At 43.3% G+C, this 22,362-nt stretch overlaps 1 protein-coding gene across 2 annotated transcripts in view; it reads right to left on the bottom strand.

Moving 5' to 3' along the window:
• NTRK2 (neurotrophic receptor tyrosine kinase 2) overlaps positions 1 to 22,362 on the bottom strand; it is a 323,213-nt gene that overhangs the window by 140,692 nt on the left and 160,159 nt on the right. For both annotated transcript variants that reach the window (XR_007122296.1, XM_047700252.1), the window contains exon 12: positions 1,393 to 1,581. Coding sequence is in view for 1 of the 2 variants with exons in the window: in XM_047700252.1 (XP_047556208.1) it covers positions 1,393 to 1,581 (189 nt within the window). In the remaining variant the exon portion in view is untranslated. The remainder of the gene's footprint in view (positions 1 to 1,392; positions 1,582 to 22,362) is intronic.

Genomic DNA, 22,362 nt, shown 5'->3' with positions numbered 1-22,362 from the left:
GCAGGGGTGGCAAAAGACTCTCTTTCTAGGAAGCACAATCAAAATGATGACAGATTCTCACATCATACGACCCTACTTTACTTCATTCAATATTTGACTATTAGGCATGGAAGGTATTTCAAGGACCTTTGGAAGATACTTATCTCTACAAAGAATGTACATTTTAATGCATCTTGTTCACACCATAATGAACAATATTAGGATTAATAAAAGCTTGATTTCAAACAATTTTTTTTTTATTTCAAGGAGCTCAATATTTCTCGTATATGCTATTCTATTTATCTTATCATACCACGTATTCAACTGAAAACTATGGTGGGATCCAGTCTCACACATTACAAGCTCATAATACTGTGCTTCCTAATGATTATATTCAAATCCAACATTCACCATATCTTAGGGTAAATTTGAATGAATAGGAGAAAATTACAGGTGTTTCCTTATATATGAAAAGATACCCATTGCTAACCCCCTTTGTCCTGTGAGAGGTCTTAGTGGAAAGTCAGTCCCCAAAATCTAACTTTGCAATTGTCCCACCTTTCCTCTAAGGCAAGGCAGGAGAACAGTATTTAAGATGGAGTAAGAACATGCCAAATAGAAGATGCCCATTCATCATTGTCAGGTGAGCCCCTGGGATGTAGGCCACCTGATGTTCTAGCCCTCATAGTCCCTTATTCATGTATGAAGAAAGGCCTGCAGTTCCAATGGCATAAGCCTATTTGCCCACTGTGTTTTATTTTTTGCTTTCCATAAGGCCATGTTCCATTTTTTATATCTGAGCAGTGGCTCTGAAGATAGGACAAGAGTCTTTGAGAGAAATCCCAAGCTTCTCAACAGAGGCTAATAGGTTATCTGTTGTGATGTCTCTTTCCTATTGTGGCATGATAACAAATCTCATACTGGGAAGAAGGACCGAACAAAGAATACAGATATACCCAAATTGATACCACCTGTGAGCAACACAGAACCTTGCTGACTACCAGTGCTGTATATTTGAATGACTTTCAGTAAATCAAATTTAAACCCCACCAATCACCTGTCTTTTGTAATTGATGAATATGCTGTCTCCTGATACTTCTGGTTTCTGTCTCTATCTTTTCCAAGATAAGCATGCCTCGATTCCAGCTTCACAGTGACAAATGGTTTGGGAAAATGGATCCCAAGAGAAGTCGGTATCTGCCCACAGTTCCAAGCCCAGCAGGACACACACCCTGAGAATTCCATAAGCAGCAACCTAAAGGAGGCATTCCACAGGCCTAAAGCCCCACGAATCCTCAGACATTTCACGGCCCCCCTCCCCCCGCGGTCATCCTCGTCAGGCACTGTGATAAACACGCTGATTGATACCGCTGTGCAGCAAACAGGCCAGTAAGTATAAACAGCTGTACTTACATGTGTCTGGCTTGAGCTGACTGTTGGTGATTCCAAAGTACTGGGGATTTTCAATGACAGGGATCTTGGTCATTCCAATAATGACGGCATCGGGGCCGCCCTCGGAAGATGATGGGGTGTTACTCCCATTGGAGATGTGATGAAGTGGGCTGGCAGAGTCATCGTCATTGCTGATAACCGAAGCTGGGCCTGGAGTTGGAAAAAAATACACATTCTCCTATAATTTTTCCATTCCCTTGTTGAGCTATATTTATGTACATAAAGTTCACTCATTTAAAGCGTACAACTCAGTAGTTTTCAGTATATTCAGAAAGTCATACAGCTATCACTATAGTTTGATTTCAGGACATTTTGATCATCCCAGTTAACAGTCACTCCCCAGGCCTCCCACTCCCAGCCCCAGGCATCTACAAATTTGCTTTCTGTCTCTGTGGATTTCTTTCCTGTCTCTACGGATTTATTCTGGACATTTCAAAGAAATGCAATCATATAATATGTGATCTTTTGGAACAGGCCACTTTCCCTTAGCATGCTTTTCAGCTTTATTCGGGTTGTAGCATAGGTCATTACTTTATTCCTTTTTGTTGCCAAATAATATTCCATTGTATGTATGTTACGTTCTGTGGATCCATTCATCCACTGACGGACATTTGGGTGTTTCCACATTTTGAATGTTACGAATAATGCTGCCATGAACCTCTGTGTATAAGTTTTTCCATGGACATACGTTTTTCATTTCTCCTGGGCAGAATTGCCAGGTCATGTGGAAGCTCTCTGTTTAACATTTTGAGGAACTGCCAGACTGAGTTCCAAAATGGCTGCACCATTTTCTATTCCCAAGAGCAATGTGTGAAGGTTCCAATGTCTTGACTTCCTTCTCTGGTAAGTTAATATGCAGCTTTGCTCTCTGTTCTCTGAACATCTTTAGAACACTCACTCATTGAAACTCGCAGCGTGAGTGTAGGATTCCTGTGTCACCATATACTGAAAAGTGTCCTAGCAGTTCAAAGATCTGAGGGCTTTTCTCCACTCTTTGGACAAGTCACTTGTCGAAAAAAAAAGTCACAAGTCTTTTTTTTTTTTTTTTGTACCTCTATACCCATTTAAATTTGTAAGATGTGCAAAAGAATATCTGCTTGTTCTTTATGAGACTCTAGATAGGGAAGTGTGTTATAAATTTAAAGGTGCTTCATGAGTATGAATTACTATTAGGTATTACTAAAGAAACTTACAACTGGTGGACTGAAATTACACCAGGTGGTCCTATTACTATGTTTCTCTTTCTGGATGCAAAATCCTTTCAATAACAGATCAGACCATGGCAAAGTTGCCTGCTTTGCCTTTAGCCCTAATCTTATTTGTAGATCATTCCATGGATGTCTTTATACTAACACAATAACCATAACATTTTTCACACAAGACTTAAACTTTCTAGTCTCGAGTCTAAGAATGTGTGTGCCCATAAACAGGGTCTACTGTGTCTTGTCTAAACAATTATCTATTGACCACTAAACCCAACCAGTCTGCAAACAAAACCAGATGCACAGTGACAAGGGTCAATGGGAAAGCTTCAAAGCAATTAATGTCTCACTGGCTCATGATCCACACTCTACACGTGGGACATCAACAAACACCCTAGACATACATTACATGTGTTTCGGCAGCGTGCTGAGCGGCTGCAAGGTCCCACGGAAGCAGACCACTGGCCACAGCCGCTGGCACAAGCCAAGAGAAACGTAGGAGGGAAAGGTAAGGAGGGAAAGCAAAAGACAGAATCGACTATCAGTCAAGGCAACTGTGTACCAGGGGAAGAAAAGACGGAATTGCTATCTGCTGAGTAAGGGATTGTGTTTTTATTCACTCACCCAGGATACAGGTTTCCCTACCTCCATCCTTCTCTACCCTATCCCTCTCAGTTAATTAAGGATTTCAGGGAGAGGCACAGCAATTTGAAAGACAAAAGTCATTGTGCCTTACCTTTTTGAGCCCCCTATGAAGGAAGACACTGATAATCTGTCCAGACCTCCAAGATGCATATTCCCCCTCGAAAGGGATTATCACAGTTTGCAATGATAACAATAGGACGTTCCCCAGCTAGCTGAATCTTAAACAAACTACGCAGGAGGCAGCCAACTGCTATTATAGGTAATTTTTTAAAGCATTTTCTCAAGGGGATGTACATTTCAGTTGCCTTTAATGACACGCTCTGGCTTAATTCTGCAAACAAGTCCTCACACAGCTAATTTAGAATCTGCAGAACGCTCAGAGTGAAAGCAAGCTCGCTGGTTGTGCTTATCCTGTGCCTAGCTCACCGGCATTAGCAAAGAGTGGAAATTCTGCCAAAAGTAGCTATAAAGACAAGTTCTTTCCAATATCCTTAACCATCCCTGTTTTATGATTTGCTTCCTGACAGGCTTAGATCACCCAGAGCTTAAACCCAGAGATGGAAAATGGAAATGTGTTATGTTAGGCTTTCTGCATCTTGCCAATAAAACCTTCCCACCGCTGGCCCCCTTGCTGTGTTTCTGGCGCAGCTGTTTCCCCCACCCCTACCCCCGCCCTTCAAGGTTACCCAAGCATGCTGCCGCCTGTGCTCCCCGAGGGGGGTACAGTCAAGGTCGCACATTTCTCAACGTTTACCCCCAGAAATGCAGGAGCTGTCATGTTCAAATACTCCACATGCTGTCAGAGGCCGGCGATACTTGCTTCTGGAGCCCTAGCAATCATTAGAGCGCACTGATCCTGGTTGCTTTCTTCTGTGACTCTCTCCTGGCCCAGGTCAGGCTATCAACATTCCTCTAGCATTTAATCATTTCGGAGGAAGCTTATATCTAGACGACAATGCCGAGATTCCTCTGGGAATTCGGCCTCTGAATCATCCGCCATGTCCACCGTGGAGCCCTTACTTACAGAGTAACAGCAAGAGGCTCATCCTTGGCTTTTCTTCCTCCACCAAAGGACACTCTTTCCTTCCCTTGGTTTCTCTGAGTAAAACCCCCCAACTCCAAGGTAACACAGCCCAAGGGAATGGGCTCTCTGTTCGGGGAGGAGGGTAAAAAGTTAAGCATAAAGATGGCACAAAGCACCAGAGGTCATTCTTCAAACGCCCTTTCCCTTTGCCAGAAGGTCGCAAATCTGAGCAACATAGAATCTTCAACAATTTATCAGGTGGGATATTAATTCAAGTGCTATTTTCTTCATCATCTGTGTTCTAAATCCTGGAAGACTGATACGGCTGGCAGGGTTGCGGGGAGTCAGCCCATTTTTCTATGAACATTTTGATCTAATGGAGCACAGCATAGTTGGGAAGGGGGAGAAGCGCTCAGCAGGGACAATGAATGTCTATATAATTTGACAGCAGGCTGTCTGTGCCTATCACGGGGTGTGTCATTGTGTGTCTGTGCACCAGCTTGACGAGACACCACAAAAAGACAGAAGAAAAGTCAGGGGCACATCACAGAATGTTATAAGAAATTCATCTGAAGGTTTGGGGGAAAAAAAAAGAGTCTTCTAATATTAATAAAAAGTTTTAAATTGCTGGGTATGTGCGACTTGCTCAGTTTGGGGGGGGGCAGTTCTAATTACCGAGCTGACAAATATGAGCTATATCTGGAAACATTTTTAGCCCGTTTTTATTTTAATATATCTCAGGTGCAAAGAGACATTTTTCTTCCAACAGAGCTGCTTGGTAATGTGTTCTGCACATCTGAGTTACAGACATTTCTTTTTTTCCCCAAGGTTTATTTATTTTAGAGAGAGAGGGAGTGGGGGTGGGGGCACAAAGGGAGAGGAAGGGGAGAGGGGGAGCAAATCCTAAGCAGACCCTGTGGCGAGCATGGAGCCCCACTCGGGGTTCGATCTCACAGCTCTGAGATCTCAACCTGAGCTGAAACCGAGAGTCGGATGCGAAACTGACCACACACCCCCAGGCACCCCAAGACTCACAGACATTTCTAAGCCTCACACTTGTTTTCCCATGATAAGAATTGCTAAAGGTCATCTGGGAAAAGAATTTCCTTCTCTCAAGACCAACGATGTCTTTAAGGTAAGGGGAGAGACTATGGTTCCTGAGCAGCTGCATTAAGCCTTTCATACTCTGTAGTCTGATGCGTCAGCATCCGGAGCCTCGCTGACCCTGAAGGAATTGCCCTTCCCAGAGACAGCCAGTTCCTAGAGATGGTAAAGAACTTGCCCGAGAGCAGACGTATCTTAGACCAGCCAACCCATCCTGAGTTTGCACCACCGTGTCAGGCTGTCCTATTCCGGGCTACTCTCCACCTGTCTGTCACCCTCAAGCCAGACACCGGGCAACTGAGAACTGCCTGTCTGCCCCAGAGCCTGCCCGAGTTCCTCAAACTGGCGGATCCTAAGCTCACTCACCCCCGTCCCACCCATTCCTTCCCACAGAAAGCACCATAAAGGCTCCTGCCCAGCCTTCTCTCCCTCACTCCCCCTGCCTCCTGCCCGACCCCAGGGCTCCCCCGGGAGCCTCCCCACAGGGCTATAGCTGCCCTCTTCTCTCAGGAACGGTGAGTAACACACTATCTCTCCCATGGCAGTCTTCCTCTGACCCGCTGGCCTCACCAGACCCGAAAGATAATAAAGCCTCCATTTTAGAACAGCAGTGCCTCTGTCGGACTGTGGCTCAAAGGCCAATTCAGAAGAAGCATCTCTCTGCTGTGGCCTGAAAGGGTGAAGCCCTGTTTTTGAAGTTCTCCAAGAACGCACACCTCTCAGCAAGGCAAACTGGTCTGGAAAATGATGACGTGGTTATAGTGATCTTCTGTTTAGTGGCAAGAAGACCCCCATCTCGTGGCGCTGTTGCAGGAGAGCTTATCAGCCCTCTCCTTCCGCCTCCTGCCCTGACCCTACACACATACAGAACACAAAGCCTTAAAGCAGGACACCTTTAAGACTTCCAGTAGCACATTCTCTGGTGGCAAAGCGGCTGTGATTAGCTGTATCTGAAATGTGCCCCTGGGGGAATCGCCAACCAATCCCCGAGCTGGTTGAGTTTAAATGTTCCAATTCGGCCACACGTCTTTTTCCACTTTGCTATTCAAGAACTTTTACCTTGGAACTCATGCAGCTACTTAAGGGTCAGAGTTACTGACAATCAGGCTTAAAAGAGGAAAGGAAACAGAGTTCCTTGCACGGAGGGGATGAATACAAATGGGGCTGAGGGCTCAGGACGCAAAGGCTCCCTGACACCAGTACATTTCTCGTACTTTGCAGTTTAACCGACAGCTGACCTTAATGTCAGAATATATACCAGTCGAGAGATGCCCCGGATGGCCAGATCTTGGATGCACACACATGCAGAATGTGACAGTTTGTCTTTTTGTGTTTTCTAATGAATTCCTGTTCATTGTTGCTGTACCCACACAAAGTACCGAACAAATTGGAGGTCCCAGAAGATCACACCTGATTTCAATCCCAGTGATGAGCTACATTATGTGTACTCATTTGGTAAGCTACAAACTCGGCTTTTCAATTGTCAGCGCACAGTCTGAATGCAAGGAGTAGAATGCAATCAAGGACAAATCAGAGCGTCTGGACGTTAGAGTCTTGTTTTGAAAGAGAAACGGTCATAAATGAACAGCTGATTTACCAATTCAGAAACGTATCACATCTTGGCCAATGGAAGAAGTTAAGATCCCCACTTGTCCAGACTTGACGTGAAGGCAAGCTGTACGTGGAGTTTTGGTGCCATTGCATTTTATTTCCTGGACCTTCTTAAAAGCCCAGCAACTACCTAGACCTGGAACAACGGTTGGCATTCCTCCTAGGATGAAAACACGTCAGCTTCAAAAATATAAAACCATTTACTCAGCTCAGTTAGTGAAAGCAATGCCTTTTCTGGAAAAATCCTAGTCCTCTTTCTTCAGCAAATCAGAAACAAGGAACACCGAAAATTAACCAAGGGGCCAACAGGCATGAAGAGGGACTAAGAAGTTTCAACCGAGTCAAGCAACACACACTCGTTACTTATCCAAAGAAGGAGTGAGTAACTACTTACCAACACCTTGTCTTGATTTTACTTTCCCAAATCCAAACCATGAGAAATCTGAAAACCACAACAAAACATAAAATAAACTTCGAAAGAGAAGCGTTAACCAAAGGTATTCAGCAGTGTCCTCAGAGAAATAACAAACTCTCTGAAAAACTTCCATTGGGGACCAAAGCTTCCTCTCAAACACCTGGAAACTAACACTTGAATTTTTCTGTAAAGATTTATTTCTCATCCCGAGAACATGGACGTTCGACTCAGATAAGACACAGTAGCCTGTCTTTGAGAAAAATGGTCAAAACCCAGAGTTAATGGCTCTGAGCGGTTTTCTTTCTTTCTTACTTTCTTCTTCCTAAGTAACTGAGCTCTAGGGGTGAAAATACACAACACATTTGACAAAGGCACTACGGTTCTCAACCGCAGCTATGTGGGAAAATAATAAGAGAAAACAGATCTTTGGCAAAGCGGAGACAGTAAAAAAAGGAACATGTAATCCCGTGGGAGAACTGATGCTTGGGCTGGATGGGGATTTGGGAAGAAAAAAAGGGGATCTTCATTCTACACGGATTCTACTACTGACTTGCTGTGTGGTGATGGGCTGTTCACAGCAGCTCTGTGCCTTTGGTAACACAAAGCCCCATGAAGCACGTGTAAATAAAGATCTGACAAATGGTTGGAGGTCTCCAGGGAATAAAGCCGAGGTGAAATGCCTATTTGTTTCCTGGGCCTGACTGTTCCTCTCTCTGAAGTTTCCACTGGGTTCAAAGTGAATGCTACCCAGAGGAGAAATCCCTGGGTAAGAGATGGATAAAGCGTAGGGAGCCCGACTAAGGAACTGTTTCTGAGATCTTCAGATCTACAGGGAGTTTTGCAGGCAGTGAAGACGTACAGCTTCACTGTAGAAGAAGCCAATTTAAGTGAGACAATGTAGAGGAAAACTCTTTGCATGCTCAAAAATGCCCCTCAAAGTTGTCATCGTGATTAAAGTTCCTGCAGGTGTAAGCTAGCCTCCTTCCCCTGGTAGCCTGCGACTGGCTCGGGGGCCAAACCCTAAGGCGATTTTTACTTCTGATTTATATTCCTCTGAATGCTTTCTTCCAGGTTTTAGAAGACAGGATGAAGGTCTGGCCTCTATCCAGTGCCAAATAAAGATCCCTTTGCACAGAAGACAGTGACCCTCATTCACTGCGTCCTTAGTCTAACGAAGCAGAGCTTTCTCAGTTACCACGAGTCCTTTTGAAAATGGAGTGTATTTCCCGCTGGTTAATCTTCATTTTTCTATATTTGTTTGATTTACATAGTTTTCATTAAATAGTAGAACGGATTTTTTAAGACTTCCTTTTCACTTGAGTAGTTTTTTCAAAATTGTTCCTATCTTACAGAGAACCCGCTGAAGGGCCATGCCATAGCGGTTCCCTCACAGACTGTACATTCCAGATTATTGTTGATCATTAGAAGAAACACAACTGCAAAGGGACACCTGTCCATATCTTAGGTACATTTACCCCATTTTCAAAAATCATGCCTTCAAGATAAATTGTAGAAATGGAATGTGGAAGTCCAAAGGGGTGAATGATGTTAAGGTACCCAAGCCACGTAAGTCAACTTCTTTCCCTCCATACCTAGTCTTACTTCTACCAACAGTGTGGCAGATAGTAGGAGTGTATTTTCACTCTTAGCCCCATGGGAAATCAAAGGATGAAGCCATTTTCTACTTCCTTTCTGCCACCTACCTGAACAGAAAAAGCAAACACTCCCCTCCCACCTTTGCAGCTCAAAACGCCTCCCACCTCATGTCTCCTAGACTGGCATTGGGCATGTACGGAGAACACGGATAAGAAAAGGTCACCTCTGACCTGTCCAGACACTTTAATTCACCAAGCACCTTCTAGACACAAGACCCTTCTCCCTTCATCCTCAGCCAGACGCTCTAAAATACCATCCTCTGTTCATTGGCAAGGAACTAACACTCACAGAGGCTGACAGACTTAACAAAGGTCACAGCATGTAGTAATGGAGCAGACTCAAATCTGGGTTCTTTTCATTTCTTTCACAGTTGCCTTTCCAATCTTCCAAAATGCGTAGCCCAAATTAGCCAAGGTTGACAACATTGGGGTCAGGATTCAATTTTAGATATAGAAAAGCGCTATATATAGTCATTCATCTTCACTTGTTTCAACAGGTGCGAACCTGTGTAAAACCTCTGAACACAACAGACTCCATTTGGAGACTAAAACTTCATCCTTTTTTTTTGAAACAGGAACTACCTGGAGCTACTGAACCAAGCAACGGCGTTACGACAACACAGGGAGGCTGAGTCCACATTCTGGGTAAAAACTGGACACTCTGCGAAAGATGTTTTCCTAGTAATTGACATCATGTACTCAGAAAACCAATGATGTGAAATGTCGTCACATCTTCCAACCATAACTTTTGGAAAACCAACTTGTGTATGTTTCCTAATACTTCCGCCATCTACCCCTTAATGGGACACCGTTGGTGTTGCAACTGTATCTGTGCTCCCCAAATTACAATTCTAAGACCTCTCCCCCAAATGCTTTTGTTTTATTTCAGTTCTTCCTTTCTTTCTTGCTCCACACAGATGTACCAGAGAATTCAAAGATAAATGAGCTGCCCTCATTTGGACCCGCCTTCGGGGGGCTGACAATTAAGGATTAGCTCTCTGAGAAGTATTGTTCAGGGTGCTTGGGAACTCAAAGGAGAAGCATGTAATCCAATCTAGGGGAGGTGGTCGAGGAGAGTTCTCTGGCTTCTGGTTAACAGATTACAATCAACCAAGAATGGGGAAAAGCAGAGAGGGATACTATCATTGTCCACTTCTAGCTAGAGTGGGGAGCCCTGTGTGTTTCAAGGCGGTGAGGCATCTGGAAAGGGTAGGAAACTGAGAAACAGAAGCAAGGGTCAGGCCCAGTTTGGGTTTTAGAAGAAAAATTGCAGGTAAGCTCTAAACAAAACCAAACCAAAGGAAACACACTTGGGCCAAACAGCAACACAACAGGATCAAGTTGAATTGTGGAAAACTCACTTTGGCTGTAGGATAGACAACAGGATTGTGAGAAGGAAAGACTGAGGGCAGGAAACCCGATAAAGGAAGCTGCTAGAGACGTCAAGGAATGAGAGAGCTGTGGCATGAATGGGGTCAGGGGAGGTGGCATGGGCACAGGAGATGGCTGTCGGTCATATTTACGGGAATCAGTAGGACTTGGCAACTGATCGCACGTTGAGGGGAGTATGGGAGGGGAACAAAGAAGGTTTGGGGTTTGGACAATAGGACATACAATGCTGCAGCCCGGAGTGCCTGCCAGGAACTCAGAACTCAGCTGAGTGGCTAATCTGAGAACATCAGTGTGGGCCACAAATCCCAGATAAGGCGTCTCTGTGGAGAAACATCGGGGTTTGGACCTCTGGTCTCAAGCTTGGGATATAGGTCTAAAGCCCACTCTCTAGAGCTTATGGTCTAACTGGAGAATGCAAGCTGGATGCCGTACCTGGACACATTTCTTGTTTGGGCAATTAAAACCCCTCTTTTGCAGGCACAAATAAAAGTTCCCAACAGCAGCTAACTCTTGACAAACTTAATCCCTAAATTGCTGAAATATGTCTAAGTTCTCCTTAACAGTGACATAATTATTATGAAAGAGAGAATAGAATCTCCTTGGCCACTGCCCAGATTTCTTGGAAAATATAAGAGACCAGATATAGCAAGGTCACATTGGTCCTCACCCCTCCTCCCCCGGAAGCTGTCCCTTGTTCAATGGGTCTCTCTTGATGGATTCAAGCAGTAGTCTTAAGACCTTAATACTAAATTTCACCAGCAAATTTCTCCCACAAGGCCAAAAAGAAACAATTTCTCAATTTCCTGTGATGTTTCACCCATTGGGAGTAGAGTCCTGCCAAGCATTCTTTTATTTTCTGTTTAATAAGAGACACTTTATTCACTGCAAAATAAAGGGCTCCTTCAAAAGAGAATGTAGTTGCAGTGAGCTTAGAGGAACTTCTCTTTCTGCAATCTAGGCCTACAAGGACTCTAAATTATGAAATTAACCAATTAAATCCTTCTCATATTGAAGAAAGTTCAATCTTCCCTGACCAGAGAAGGAGAATGTAGGAAAAAAAAATAATGCATTAATACATTAATAACTCTAAGAGGAGATCCAAAATAAATGGTAATAAAGGTTGCTTTTCAAATGTCTCTCAAAGGAAACAGCTAAAATGCATGGGCTGGAAAGGCGTACTTAGGATACAGGCGAGAGAGTCACGGGCAGGAATGTGTAAAAGGCAAGGTAGAAGAAACCCAATCTTCCCTGTGGGTACTGAATCACACAGACTCTAACTGTGATTGTCAAAATGGCTCTGATCTCCAGACAATAGTTGCTAGATTTTTTTTTTTTCCTCTTTCTAAGTTTCAGAAAAATGGTTTCAGTATGTTAGGAGAAAGTCAGCTTTCCTCCCTTTCAATTCGAGAGAAATTAAAATTTGCTGTGTTCTCAAGTGTAATTTCTTCGTATCTTCAGACGAGACTCACCACCCTCCACCCCCAAGAAAACCGTCTCTAACACTGTAATGGGAGCCAATGGGAAAATATGATTCACTGACAGAATGAACTTCACCTCTAACTTCCAGGGGCCACACCCACTCCCTAAAGGACATAGGAAGGAGGAGCCTCAGTGCTGAGTTTTCCCTCCAGAAAAAGTGTGAACCAGACATTGTTGAACCCAGAGGAGACACTCAGTAAGAGCTTGACTGAGTAGCCGAGTGCCTGTCACCTCAAAGAACCAGGAGGTTCTGGTCCTTGGAGAGGAGGGGAAATTAGCGCAAAGAATCACTTTGTTGACAATACAATCATCTCCCTTTCCAACTGACACATAATCGGAGTGAGTAAGAGTTTATTTCAAGTGAATTCCAGCTCTTCAGGGCACGGAACAGTGGAGTCTGAGGCCAACAGTCGACTTCAATTTAATCTCTATCTTTCACTTAAGGACACAACCTTTGTCTAAGTCCCATCTACACCGGCTAGGAGGAGGGTTTGCTTGTAGTTAACTGATTCTGGACATGATGTAAAGGGTCCTCCTGTCCAGTTCTCGTTGGCTTCATCCCTTTCCATCCTTCAAATCTCTGAAGTGACTTATCATACCGTTCTCGAGGAAACGTAACATTGAACCCCTCTGGTGTGACAAGTGTAGAAAATATATATATATGTGTATTATGGCTGCAAGTATTACTTGCCCTCTGAAAGCTCTATTTTTCTGGACCCACAGCTACACTACATGATCCATACCCCCCTGAGGTTGGTTATGATCATGCCATTAAATTGCAGCCAATGGGAGGTGAGAGAGTGATGGGTACCATTTCCAGGCCAGCCCTTCAAGACCTCCTGTGTAGGACACTCAATGGCCTTTCCCCTCCTATTTGTCCACAGTGGAAACAGTGCTTACAGCAAACTTGAAAGTTATGACATGAAGATAGCAGAGAAGTTCTCTGCTACTTTTCCCAGGTTGTTTTTGCAAGTATAGGCAGCGTAGAAACTGAATTATTCTCCCTGACACCCAGTGAAGCTGTTGGTCCTCCAACCGTCATCCACATACAAGAAATAAACTATTGTGTTTGAACCATTACCTACTTTGGGACTTCTTTACTATGGTAGAGAGGCTTTGCTAATGCATGTAGACACAGAAATATACATATATATATCTATATATAGATCTATATATCTCTTTGTCTACAGATTCATATAGATTTGTCTATAGATTCATATAGATTTGTCTATAGATTTATCTCTTTGTATATAGATCTATCTATATCTATATATATATCCATGACTTCCCCATCCAGCGTCACAAATTCAACATTGAATATCCATGTATATTTGTATCTTTCTAGAGCAAAAATCCGCAGATTTCACTAGATTTTCAAAGGGTTCTTCACTGCAAAATGCCGAGAAACACTGAAATTTAAACAGTTTTAGAGACAAAGACGTGAAGGCACAGTACTCCGCATTTAGGTTCTATTCAATTATGCACCCTGCCGACAGTCGAACCTGGGTGCAGAGAGCCGTCCACCATGTCTCAGCTGGACTTCCAACTCACGTCCTGCTCACTCCCACCTCCCCCATCTCTTCTCCACGGAGCTTCCAGAGTAATCATTTTCCAGTAGAAGTCAGATGACTGCATCCCCGCACTTCACCTCCTCTGGGGGTTTCTCATGTCTGGGATAAACTTCTGATCCTCACTACGGAGACCAGCACGCCATGGCCTCAGCGATCTCCTGTGAAGCAGCCACTCTCGCCTCTTTCCTGTCCCTGCTCACTTGGCACATTTTCTTCCTCCTCCCTGAATCTTCTTCTAGGCTCTCTTCCTGCCCATGCACTGCTCAGCCTTCTGGTTTCTGGTCAACCCCTGCATCCCCCACCGGATCCCAACCTCACCACTTTCCACGGAACTTGGTGACTGTCATAGACGAGGCTCCTCCCAAAGCAGACCCCAACCCAAGGCTTCCAGCACAGGCAGGGAAGGAGGCGGGCAACGGATGTGCTAACCAAGGGGGCACACTGTGTGCAAATGGAGTTCAAATCCCTGGGGGGGGTCTTTGGAAGATGGTGGTCAAGGCACCTTGGAGTCATCCCACTCCGAAGTTGAAGAAGCTGGGTTCTTTCCCCCCAACTGCTAACCGGCCCCCGTCAAGGGCTTCCAGCTCGGATAAAGCACCAAGGCAGGAGTCATGGGCGCTTACAGCTGGGCACTGTGGGCAAGCGAGGACGGCGCACCCCGAGTGGGTATGGGCAGGACAGCGACAGCATTTGCAACCGGGATCCTGTCTATGCAGTATCTCTGGTGCCTGGCACAGACCCTCGGGAACTACTTGTCAAATAAATGAAAACATTTTTTAATAAGCCTAATAATAAAAAGTTCAGCAAGTCTAATGAAAATGCCAATATGCAAATTATACACTCAACACACAAACTGCTGTGTTTGGCAAGTGTATTTGCTACCTCTCTCATTTCTTCATGGCATTCCAATGGAACCTCACCGAGGACGGTTTTAAAGGTGAGAGAGGGGCGCCTGGGTGGCTCAGTCGGTTAAGTGTCTTCCTTCAGCTCAGGTTATGATCTCAGGGTCCTGGGATCGAGTCCCATATCGGGCTCCTTGTTCAGTGGGGAGCCTGCTTCTCCTCCTACCTGCTGCTCCCCCTGGTTGTGCTCACTCTCTCTGTCTGACAAATAAATAAATAAAATATTAAAAAAAAAAAAAAAAGGTAAGTGATACAGAGGACACTGCACTCCAGACAGGAGTGTGGAATAAAGATGTTGGACTAGATGTCATAGGGGGGGTTCTCCTTAAACACTGCAAGAAACTAACTGCATGACCTTGGGTGAGTCAATTCCCCTTCCTAGGCTCCACTTCCTATGCCATGAAGACAGAGGTTGAGAAAAGGCATTGAAGGCTCATTCAAGTTCAAGCAGTCTATAGTAACTAATCATTAGGCACATATGACTGAGAGCAGAGTGCCACTTATATAGCTGCTCTGAGCATGGGTATTTTGGGAATGTGAGATCATGTGCAATTTAAAGAAAAGCACTCAGTCAACTGGCCTAGATTTTCTCCTGCTAAATAATGATCAGATGCTTTTGGGTCACTATATTCCCATCTTAAGAGAAGGGCCTGTTTTGTACAAAATTGTACAAAAGCAATTTTAGAAAACAGTACTTACTGAATACTTGTGAAATGCCGGGAAACTTAAGGGAGATTAGATATTACTTTAATTAGGGAAAATTGGTCAGCTTCTATTGCCGCATTAAAAAAAATAAAAGCAGACTAAAGCTTTAAATCCTACAGACTTAAGTTCAGAAGCCTCAAGTGGCAATGGATGAAACCAGACGTGCTAGGAGTGTGGCAAAATGTCCTGATCCCGTATTTCAAACATTTAACTTTGAGGCAAAAAAAAAAAAAAAAGCCACCGACTTTTCTCTTTCATTTAGAACATGTGGAATATTTCCGAGAAAATTAATTTGGTCCACATCTTAGTCATTCACAATTAAACAGTACAACTGTTGTTGTTGTTTTTTTTTTTGAAAGATTTATTTATTTATTTATTTATTTATTTGACAGACAGATCACAAGTAGGCAGAGAGGCAGGCAGAGAGAGAGGGGGAAGCAGGCTCCCTGCTGAGCAGAGAGCAGGATGTGGGGCTTGATCCCAGGACTCTGAGATCATGACTTGAACTGAAGGCAGAGGCTTTAACCCACTGAGCCACCCAGGAGCCCAACTGTTGTTGTTTTTAATCTATTGTAATTCTAAAGGCTTTTTCTTTAACAAAGGCAGTCATAGTCTTTCCTGGGCAGGAAAAAAAAAAAAAAAAAAAAAGGAACCTGGAACTCCTAATAATTAGTTTCCAAGCTGGGAATTTTGAGAAAGGCAGGGGCAACCTCTATTTGCAAATAAGAGTTGACAGACAAGAGAGTTATATTAATGCTTTGTCTTTCTAGAGGACATCCCTAGCGAGAGCTCAAAATGCCCTATACACGTATTTTCCCCCAGTCATCACAAACTCCCCTCGGGGAAGGCTGATGTTATCTGATAGCACACACCCCAAATTTCCCTGTTAACACAGTCTAACTGTTGGGTGAATGACTGCCTGAGATTCACCCCAAATCCCTCTCTTTCTTCAGAGCAATGTTGGTAAGCACTCAGAGCAAGTGTTTGGGAAGGAAATTGGCTGAATATCAGCGAATCATCTTAGAAGTGATATTAGTGGCCCTCAAAGAGAATGACAAACCCAGAGAGTCTGGCAAACACTTTATGTCAAATTCCCATGAGCTTTTGTTTTATGGAGAACCTCAACAATGACTCAGACCTTGGCTGTCTTGCTCAGACCTGTCAATTGTGCCCAGTCGCCAAGTGAGGCCAAAAGGAAGGCAGGCTACGCTCTCCACTCCTCTGTCCACGACATTTGCTGCCATATTAAATGCATTTGGAAATGCCTTAGCAGTGTCTGCCATACATTTATAGTTCTATTCATATTTAGATTACATGATTTATATTTATGTGTATATAACATGCAAATGCTTTTTTTTTTTTTTTCCTTTTAGTGTCTCTAAGCTAACACTTGCTGTAGCTAATGCAAAGCAACTGCAGGCATTTTTTTGTGGCTGTATTATGGAATTTGGGAGGGAGAAAGGGGGCAGTGGCATTTCTAACCATGATTCTACTATAGGATACTTTTCACTTCTTTTTTTTTTTTTTTTAAGGATTTTATTTATTTATTTGACCTAGAGAGAGAGAGAGAGAGAGCACATAAGAAGGGGGAGGGGCAGGCAGAGGGAAAGGAAGAAGCAGGCTTCCTGCCAAGCAGGGAGCTTAACTTGGGGCTCGCTTCCAGGACCCTGCAATCGTGACCTGAGCCAAAGGCAGATGATTAACTGACTGAGCCACCCAGGCGCTCAGAAATTCTCCACTTTTAACTGGACTCAAATTCTTCCCTTTGATCTGGGGACGTGATGACCTGGTCAAGTCATCTTTCGGCACCTTTGTCTTTCTTTTCAGTGACCCATTGTCTCCCCTTCCCACCTACCACCTCCACACTCTCGAATCCAGCCAAGGTCAGGAAACGTGTAAGTCCAGTTCAACAGCTGGGATGTTTATTTAATTTTATTACTGTGTGATTTTCTATTAGGAAGCTTCCATAATGGCATAGAACATAATGGGATTAGATGCACTTGGAAAACTGGGTGCTGAATTAAAATAACTGAATAAAATGACTATAAATAGAACAAGATGAGAAACCATTGTTTAGGAGGGAATGTCGGTCACATGACTTAATTCTTGGTGGCCCCTGCTTGGTATCACTGGAGGTGGTGACACACTGCCAGGGGAAGAAACCCAAACCTTAAGATGGAATGGGATCTCTTCCCTCAGTGTGTTCCCACCAAATGTTTGATGACTCGTTCAGATCCACTGCTTTTCTGGAAACAAATCCAAATTGACCAGCTAGGTCAGTGGTTGTCATATGGGGACAAATTTTCCTCCCAGGGGATGGTCAGCAATATCTAGAGACATTTGGGGTCGTCACAGTGTGGAGCGGGGATATGGTGGGAGATTTGTGCTCCTGATGTGTAACAGGTAGAGGGCAAAGAGGCTGCTGGCCAGCCAGCGATGCCCAGGCTAGTCTCCCATGGTAATGGCTTCAAGGCCTAAAATATCAGTGGTGTTAACACTGAGGAACACTGGCCTAGGTCATGGGCCAACAGAGGGGGAACTTATCCCAGAACCTTTTATCTCTGTGAAAAAGAAACTTTAGCCTGTCACCAGAGGCGTTCAGTCTTGCCCCCTGTTATTCCAATATTCTCATCGCCGAGGTCTGCGCTGCCCATCCCCTTCTTTCTGTTTCTCTTATACCTCATGAGAAACAGCTCTGACCTTGTCATTTCTGCTGCTTCCAAACACTGAAGGATGTTGTTCTGGCCCCATGACAGAGGGGCCATGCAGTATGGACAGGATCTGGGTTTGGACTCCAAGTCTTAGTTTTGAGTCTTGGACCTACCATTTCCTGACAGACACCCCACAGTGACTGGGTCTCTCCAAGAGTCTCTCCTCAGAGCAAAAATACTGCCCTGCTCACCCACAGGACTTGACTTGCCTTAGGATCATGTGAGATGATGTGTCTGTGAGACTCTGGTATTATATAAACAGAGAGGTAAGGAAACAAGAAAGTCCAAACTCCTCCAGGCATTCAAAACCTTGTCCTGGTCCCACGACCAGGCCCCAGCTTTATCACGTATGACACCCCTTAAGACCCACAGATTCTAGTAAAAACTGTGTGTTTGGATTTGTTAAAAGAATATACCTTGCATTTTCCTATTTATCCATTCGTTCATTTGAAAACTGTTCTTTGACCACCTGATGGACACAAGACTGTGTGACACATGCTGGGTTTGTAATGCAGCATAGAATAGAATAACCGCGGTTGCTTCCAGATTTCGTGTCTTTGTGCCAGCCATTTTTTTTCTACCTGAAACGTAACCTGCAAGCTCTGTTTTTGATCATTAAACTCCGTTCATCCAGCAAAATCCACCTTAAAAGTCAGTCCATCCGAAACTGCTTCTTCATTCCTCAAATCTGAAGTACCCCCCCTTGACAATGAGGTTGTTCATCTCACAATCAATACCTACCACATTCTCTGGTGTATTATTTATTTACATGATCTTATTTTTCCTATTAGCTTTTTGAGCACTCTGAGTTGAAAAATCATCTTATCCAGTTCTTTTCCCTTTTCCATAAGAGCCTCATACCCGTTGCAACAGTCAAGCAGAACATTTGAAGCATGGTAGGTACATTAATAAATAGCTCCATTGCTGATCGGGTCCAACCAGAAGGATTTAAAAATAGGGCACGAGATGTCCCCCCAAATATAGTAGAGACTGTGTTGTCCAGTAAGAGCTAGACAACAGTGGGGACATTCATCACCGTTGACTACCATCCTATGTATTTCCAAAACACACTGTTCTTTCCCTATCACAGCTCAACTCACTGTGAGTTTTAATTATCCACTTACATGTTGTAAACTCTCCCCAAACTGTAAGTTCTTTATACGCAACAAATATTTGTCTCTTGTCTCCCTATCTACAGCATCAAGTACAGTGTCTGGTATATCTTGGATGCTCCATAAAGATTTGTTGAATGAATAAATGAACAAATTCCAAACTCTCACCCTTGCATGCTTTGATTAGGAACCTAATTTGGTATCACATGGGTTCATGGTTATTCACTGGGTCCTTCACTGAGTTGCTCACCTGCCCTTCCTGGCCCAGGAGAGAATGGGACCTGACCCTCCCCACCTATCCATGTTGTTTGCTTTTGCCAATGAAAACATGGTAGAAATGACCCATATCACTTTACTTTTAGGCAGAAGATTTAATAGTCAGTCCTGGGTTTTCCACTTCCTCTTCCTTCTGTCTCAGTGAACCGGGAAGCCTCATGTTTAGGGGGAAGCATCATAAAGTTCTGGGTTTCTAAGAAGTTTAGATAAAGAAAGGCTTCCTGCCAACCTGTGTTGTATGTGCAAGACAAGGAGACATCATCTTTTCTGCTTTAAGGCTTATTTGTTTCTGCAACCTAACCTAGCTTATTCTGACTGATACAAGAGTGAAGTTCCAAGTCCACCTTATTAAGAGGCAGTGTTATCCACAAAAATATGGGGCTTTTCAGCAATCAGACAACAAAAGGAAATTAAAGGCATCCAAATAGGCAAAGAAGAAGTCAAACTATCACTCTTCGCAGATGCTATATGATATCATATAGATATGATACTATATGTGGAAAACCCAAAAGATTCCACTCCAAAACTGCTAGAACTTGTACAGGAATTCAGTAAAGTGTCAGGATATAAAATCAACGCACAGAAATCAGTTGCATTTCTCTACACCAACAACAAGACAGAAGAAAGAGAAATTAAGGAGTCAATCTCATTTACAATTGCACCCAAAACTATAAGATACCTAGGAATAAACCTAACCAAAGAGGCTAAGAATCTATACACAGAAAACTATAAAGTACTCATGAAAGAAATTAAGGAAGACACAAAGATATGGAAAAATGTTCCATGCTCCTGGATTGGAAGAATAAATATTGTGAAAATGTCTATGCTACCTAAAGCAATCTACACATTTAATGCAATTCCTATCAAAGTACCATCCATTTTTTTTTTTTCAAAGAAATGGAACAAATAATCCTAAAATTTATATGGAACCAGAAAAGACCTCAATAGCCAAAGGAATATTGAAAAAGAAAGCCAAAGTCGGGGGCGCCTGGCTGGCTCAGTGGGTTAAGCCGCTGTCTTCGGCTCAGGTCATGATCTCAGGGTCCTGGGATCGAGTCCCGCATCGGGCTCTCTGCTCAGCAGGGAGCCTGCTTCCCTCTCTCTCTCTCTGCCTGCCTCTCCATCTACTTGTGATCTCTCTCTGTCAAATAAATAAATAAAAATCTTAAAAAAAAAAAAAGAAAGCCAAAGTCGGTGGCATCACAATTCCAGACTTCAAGCTTTATTACAAAGCTGTCATCATCAAGACAGCATAGTACTGGCACAAAAACAGATACATAGATCAATGGAACAGAATAGAGAGCCCAGAAATAGACCCTCAACTCTATGGTCAACTAATCTTCAACAAAGCAGGAAAGAATGTCCAATGGAAAAAAGACAGCCTCTTCAATAAATGGTGTTGGGAAAATTGGACAGCCACATGCAGAAAAATGAAATTGGACGATTTCCTTACACCACACGTGAAAATAGACTCAAAATGGATGAAGGACCTCAATGTGAGAAAGGAATCCATCAAAATCCTCAAGGAGAACACAGGCAGCAACCTCTTCGACCTCAGCCGCAGCAACATCTTCATAGGAACATCGGCAAAGGCAGGGGAAGCATGGGCAAAAATGAACTATTGGGATTTTATCAAGATCAAAAGCTTTTGCACAGCAAAGGAAACAGTTAACAAAACCAAAAGACAACTGATAGAATGGGAGAAGATATTTGCAAACGGCATATCAGATAAAGGGCTAGTGTCCAAAATCTATAAAGAACTTAGCAAACTCAACACCCAAAGAACAAATAATCCAATCAAGAAATGGGCAGAAGACATGAACAGACATTTCTGCAAAGAAGACATCCAGATGGCCAACAGACACATGAAAAAGTGTTCCATATCACTCGGCATCAGGGAAATACAAATCAAAACCACAATGAGATATCACCTCACACCAGTCAGAATGGCTAAAATTAACAAGTCAGGAAATTACAGATGCTGGCGAGGTTGCGGAGAAAGGGGAACCCAACTACACTGTTGGTGGGAATGCAAGCTGGTGCAACCACTCTGGAAAGCAGCATGGAGGTTCCTCAAAATGTTGAAAATGGAACTACCCTATGACCCAGCAATTGCACTACCAGGTATTTACCCTAAAGATACAAACGTAGTGATCCGAAGGGGCACGTGCACCCGAATGTTTATAGCAGCAATGTCTACAATAGCCAAACTATGGGAAGAACCTAGATGTCCATCAACAGATGAATGGATAAAGAAGATGTGGTATATATATACAATGGAATACTATGCAGCCATCAAAAGAAATGAAATCTTGCCATATGCGATGACGTGGATGGAACTAGAGGGTATCATGCTTAGCGAAATAAGTCAATCGGAGAAAGACAACTATCATATGATCTCCCTGATATGAAGGAGAAGAGATGCAACATGGGGGGTTAAGGGGGTAGGAGAGACAAACCATAAGTGACTCTTAATCTCACAAAACAAACTGAGGGTTGATGGGGGGGGTTGGGGGGGTTATGGACACTGGGGAAGGTGTGTGCCATGGTGAGTGCTGTGAAGTGTGTAAACCTGGCGATTCACAGACTGTATCCCTGGGGATAAAATATATTATATGTTTATAAAAAATAAAAATTAAAATAAAAACATTTTTAAATAAAAAAAAATATGGGGCTTTTATTTTTTAAAAGGACTCCAATGTGTGTAAGAGAGTATTCGTCCTCATAAGTACCCCCTAAAGCATGTACAGGTGTGTACATAAATACATAAATAAATAAATATTAATGATAAAGAAATGCCAAAAAATTTTTTAAACTCATTGTAACTCACATTGTGAAATGAGCTGTGACCTTATCAGCCAGCCCCCATAGAAGGCCATGCCTTTGTTCCAAACACACTGCTTGTTTGTTGCATTTTCAAAGCTTGTCTTGGGGAATTATTTGGAATTAACGTAGTAGAGTCTACCAACTATGGAAATCTTGATTGTTTGAAGGGAAATTATATATTTTTAATAGCCAAAGATCATTTGGAGCCAGGTCTGATGGAATATGTGGGTGATTAAACTGGGTCATAATACCATTATTAAAAATATCGAGGGGTCTAACTCTACGGACTCAGGCCTCTCTT

The sequence above is a fragment of the Lutra lutra genome, chromosome 13, assembly GCF_902655055.1.
Source record: "Lutra lutra chromosome 13, mLutLut1.2, whole genome shotgun sequence".
NCBI lineage: Eukaryota > Metazoa > Chordata > Mammalia > Carnivora > Mustelidae > Lutra > Lutra lutra.
This window is presented reverse-complemented; position numbering and strand designations above follow the sequence as displayed.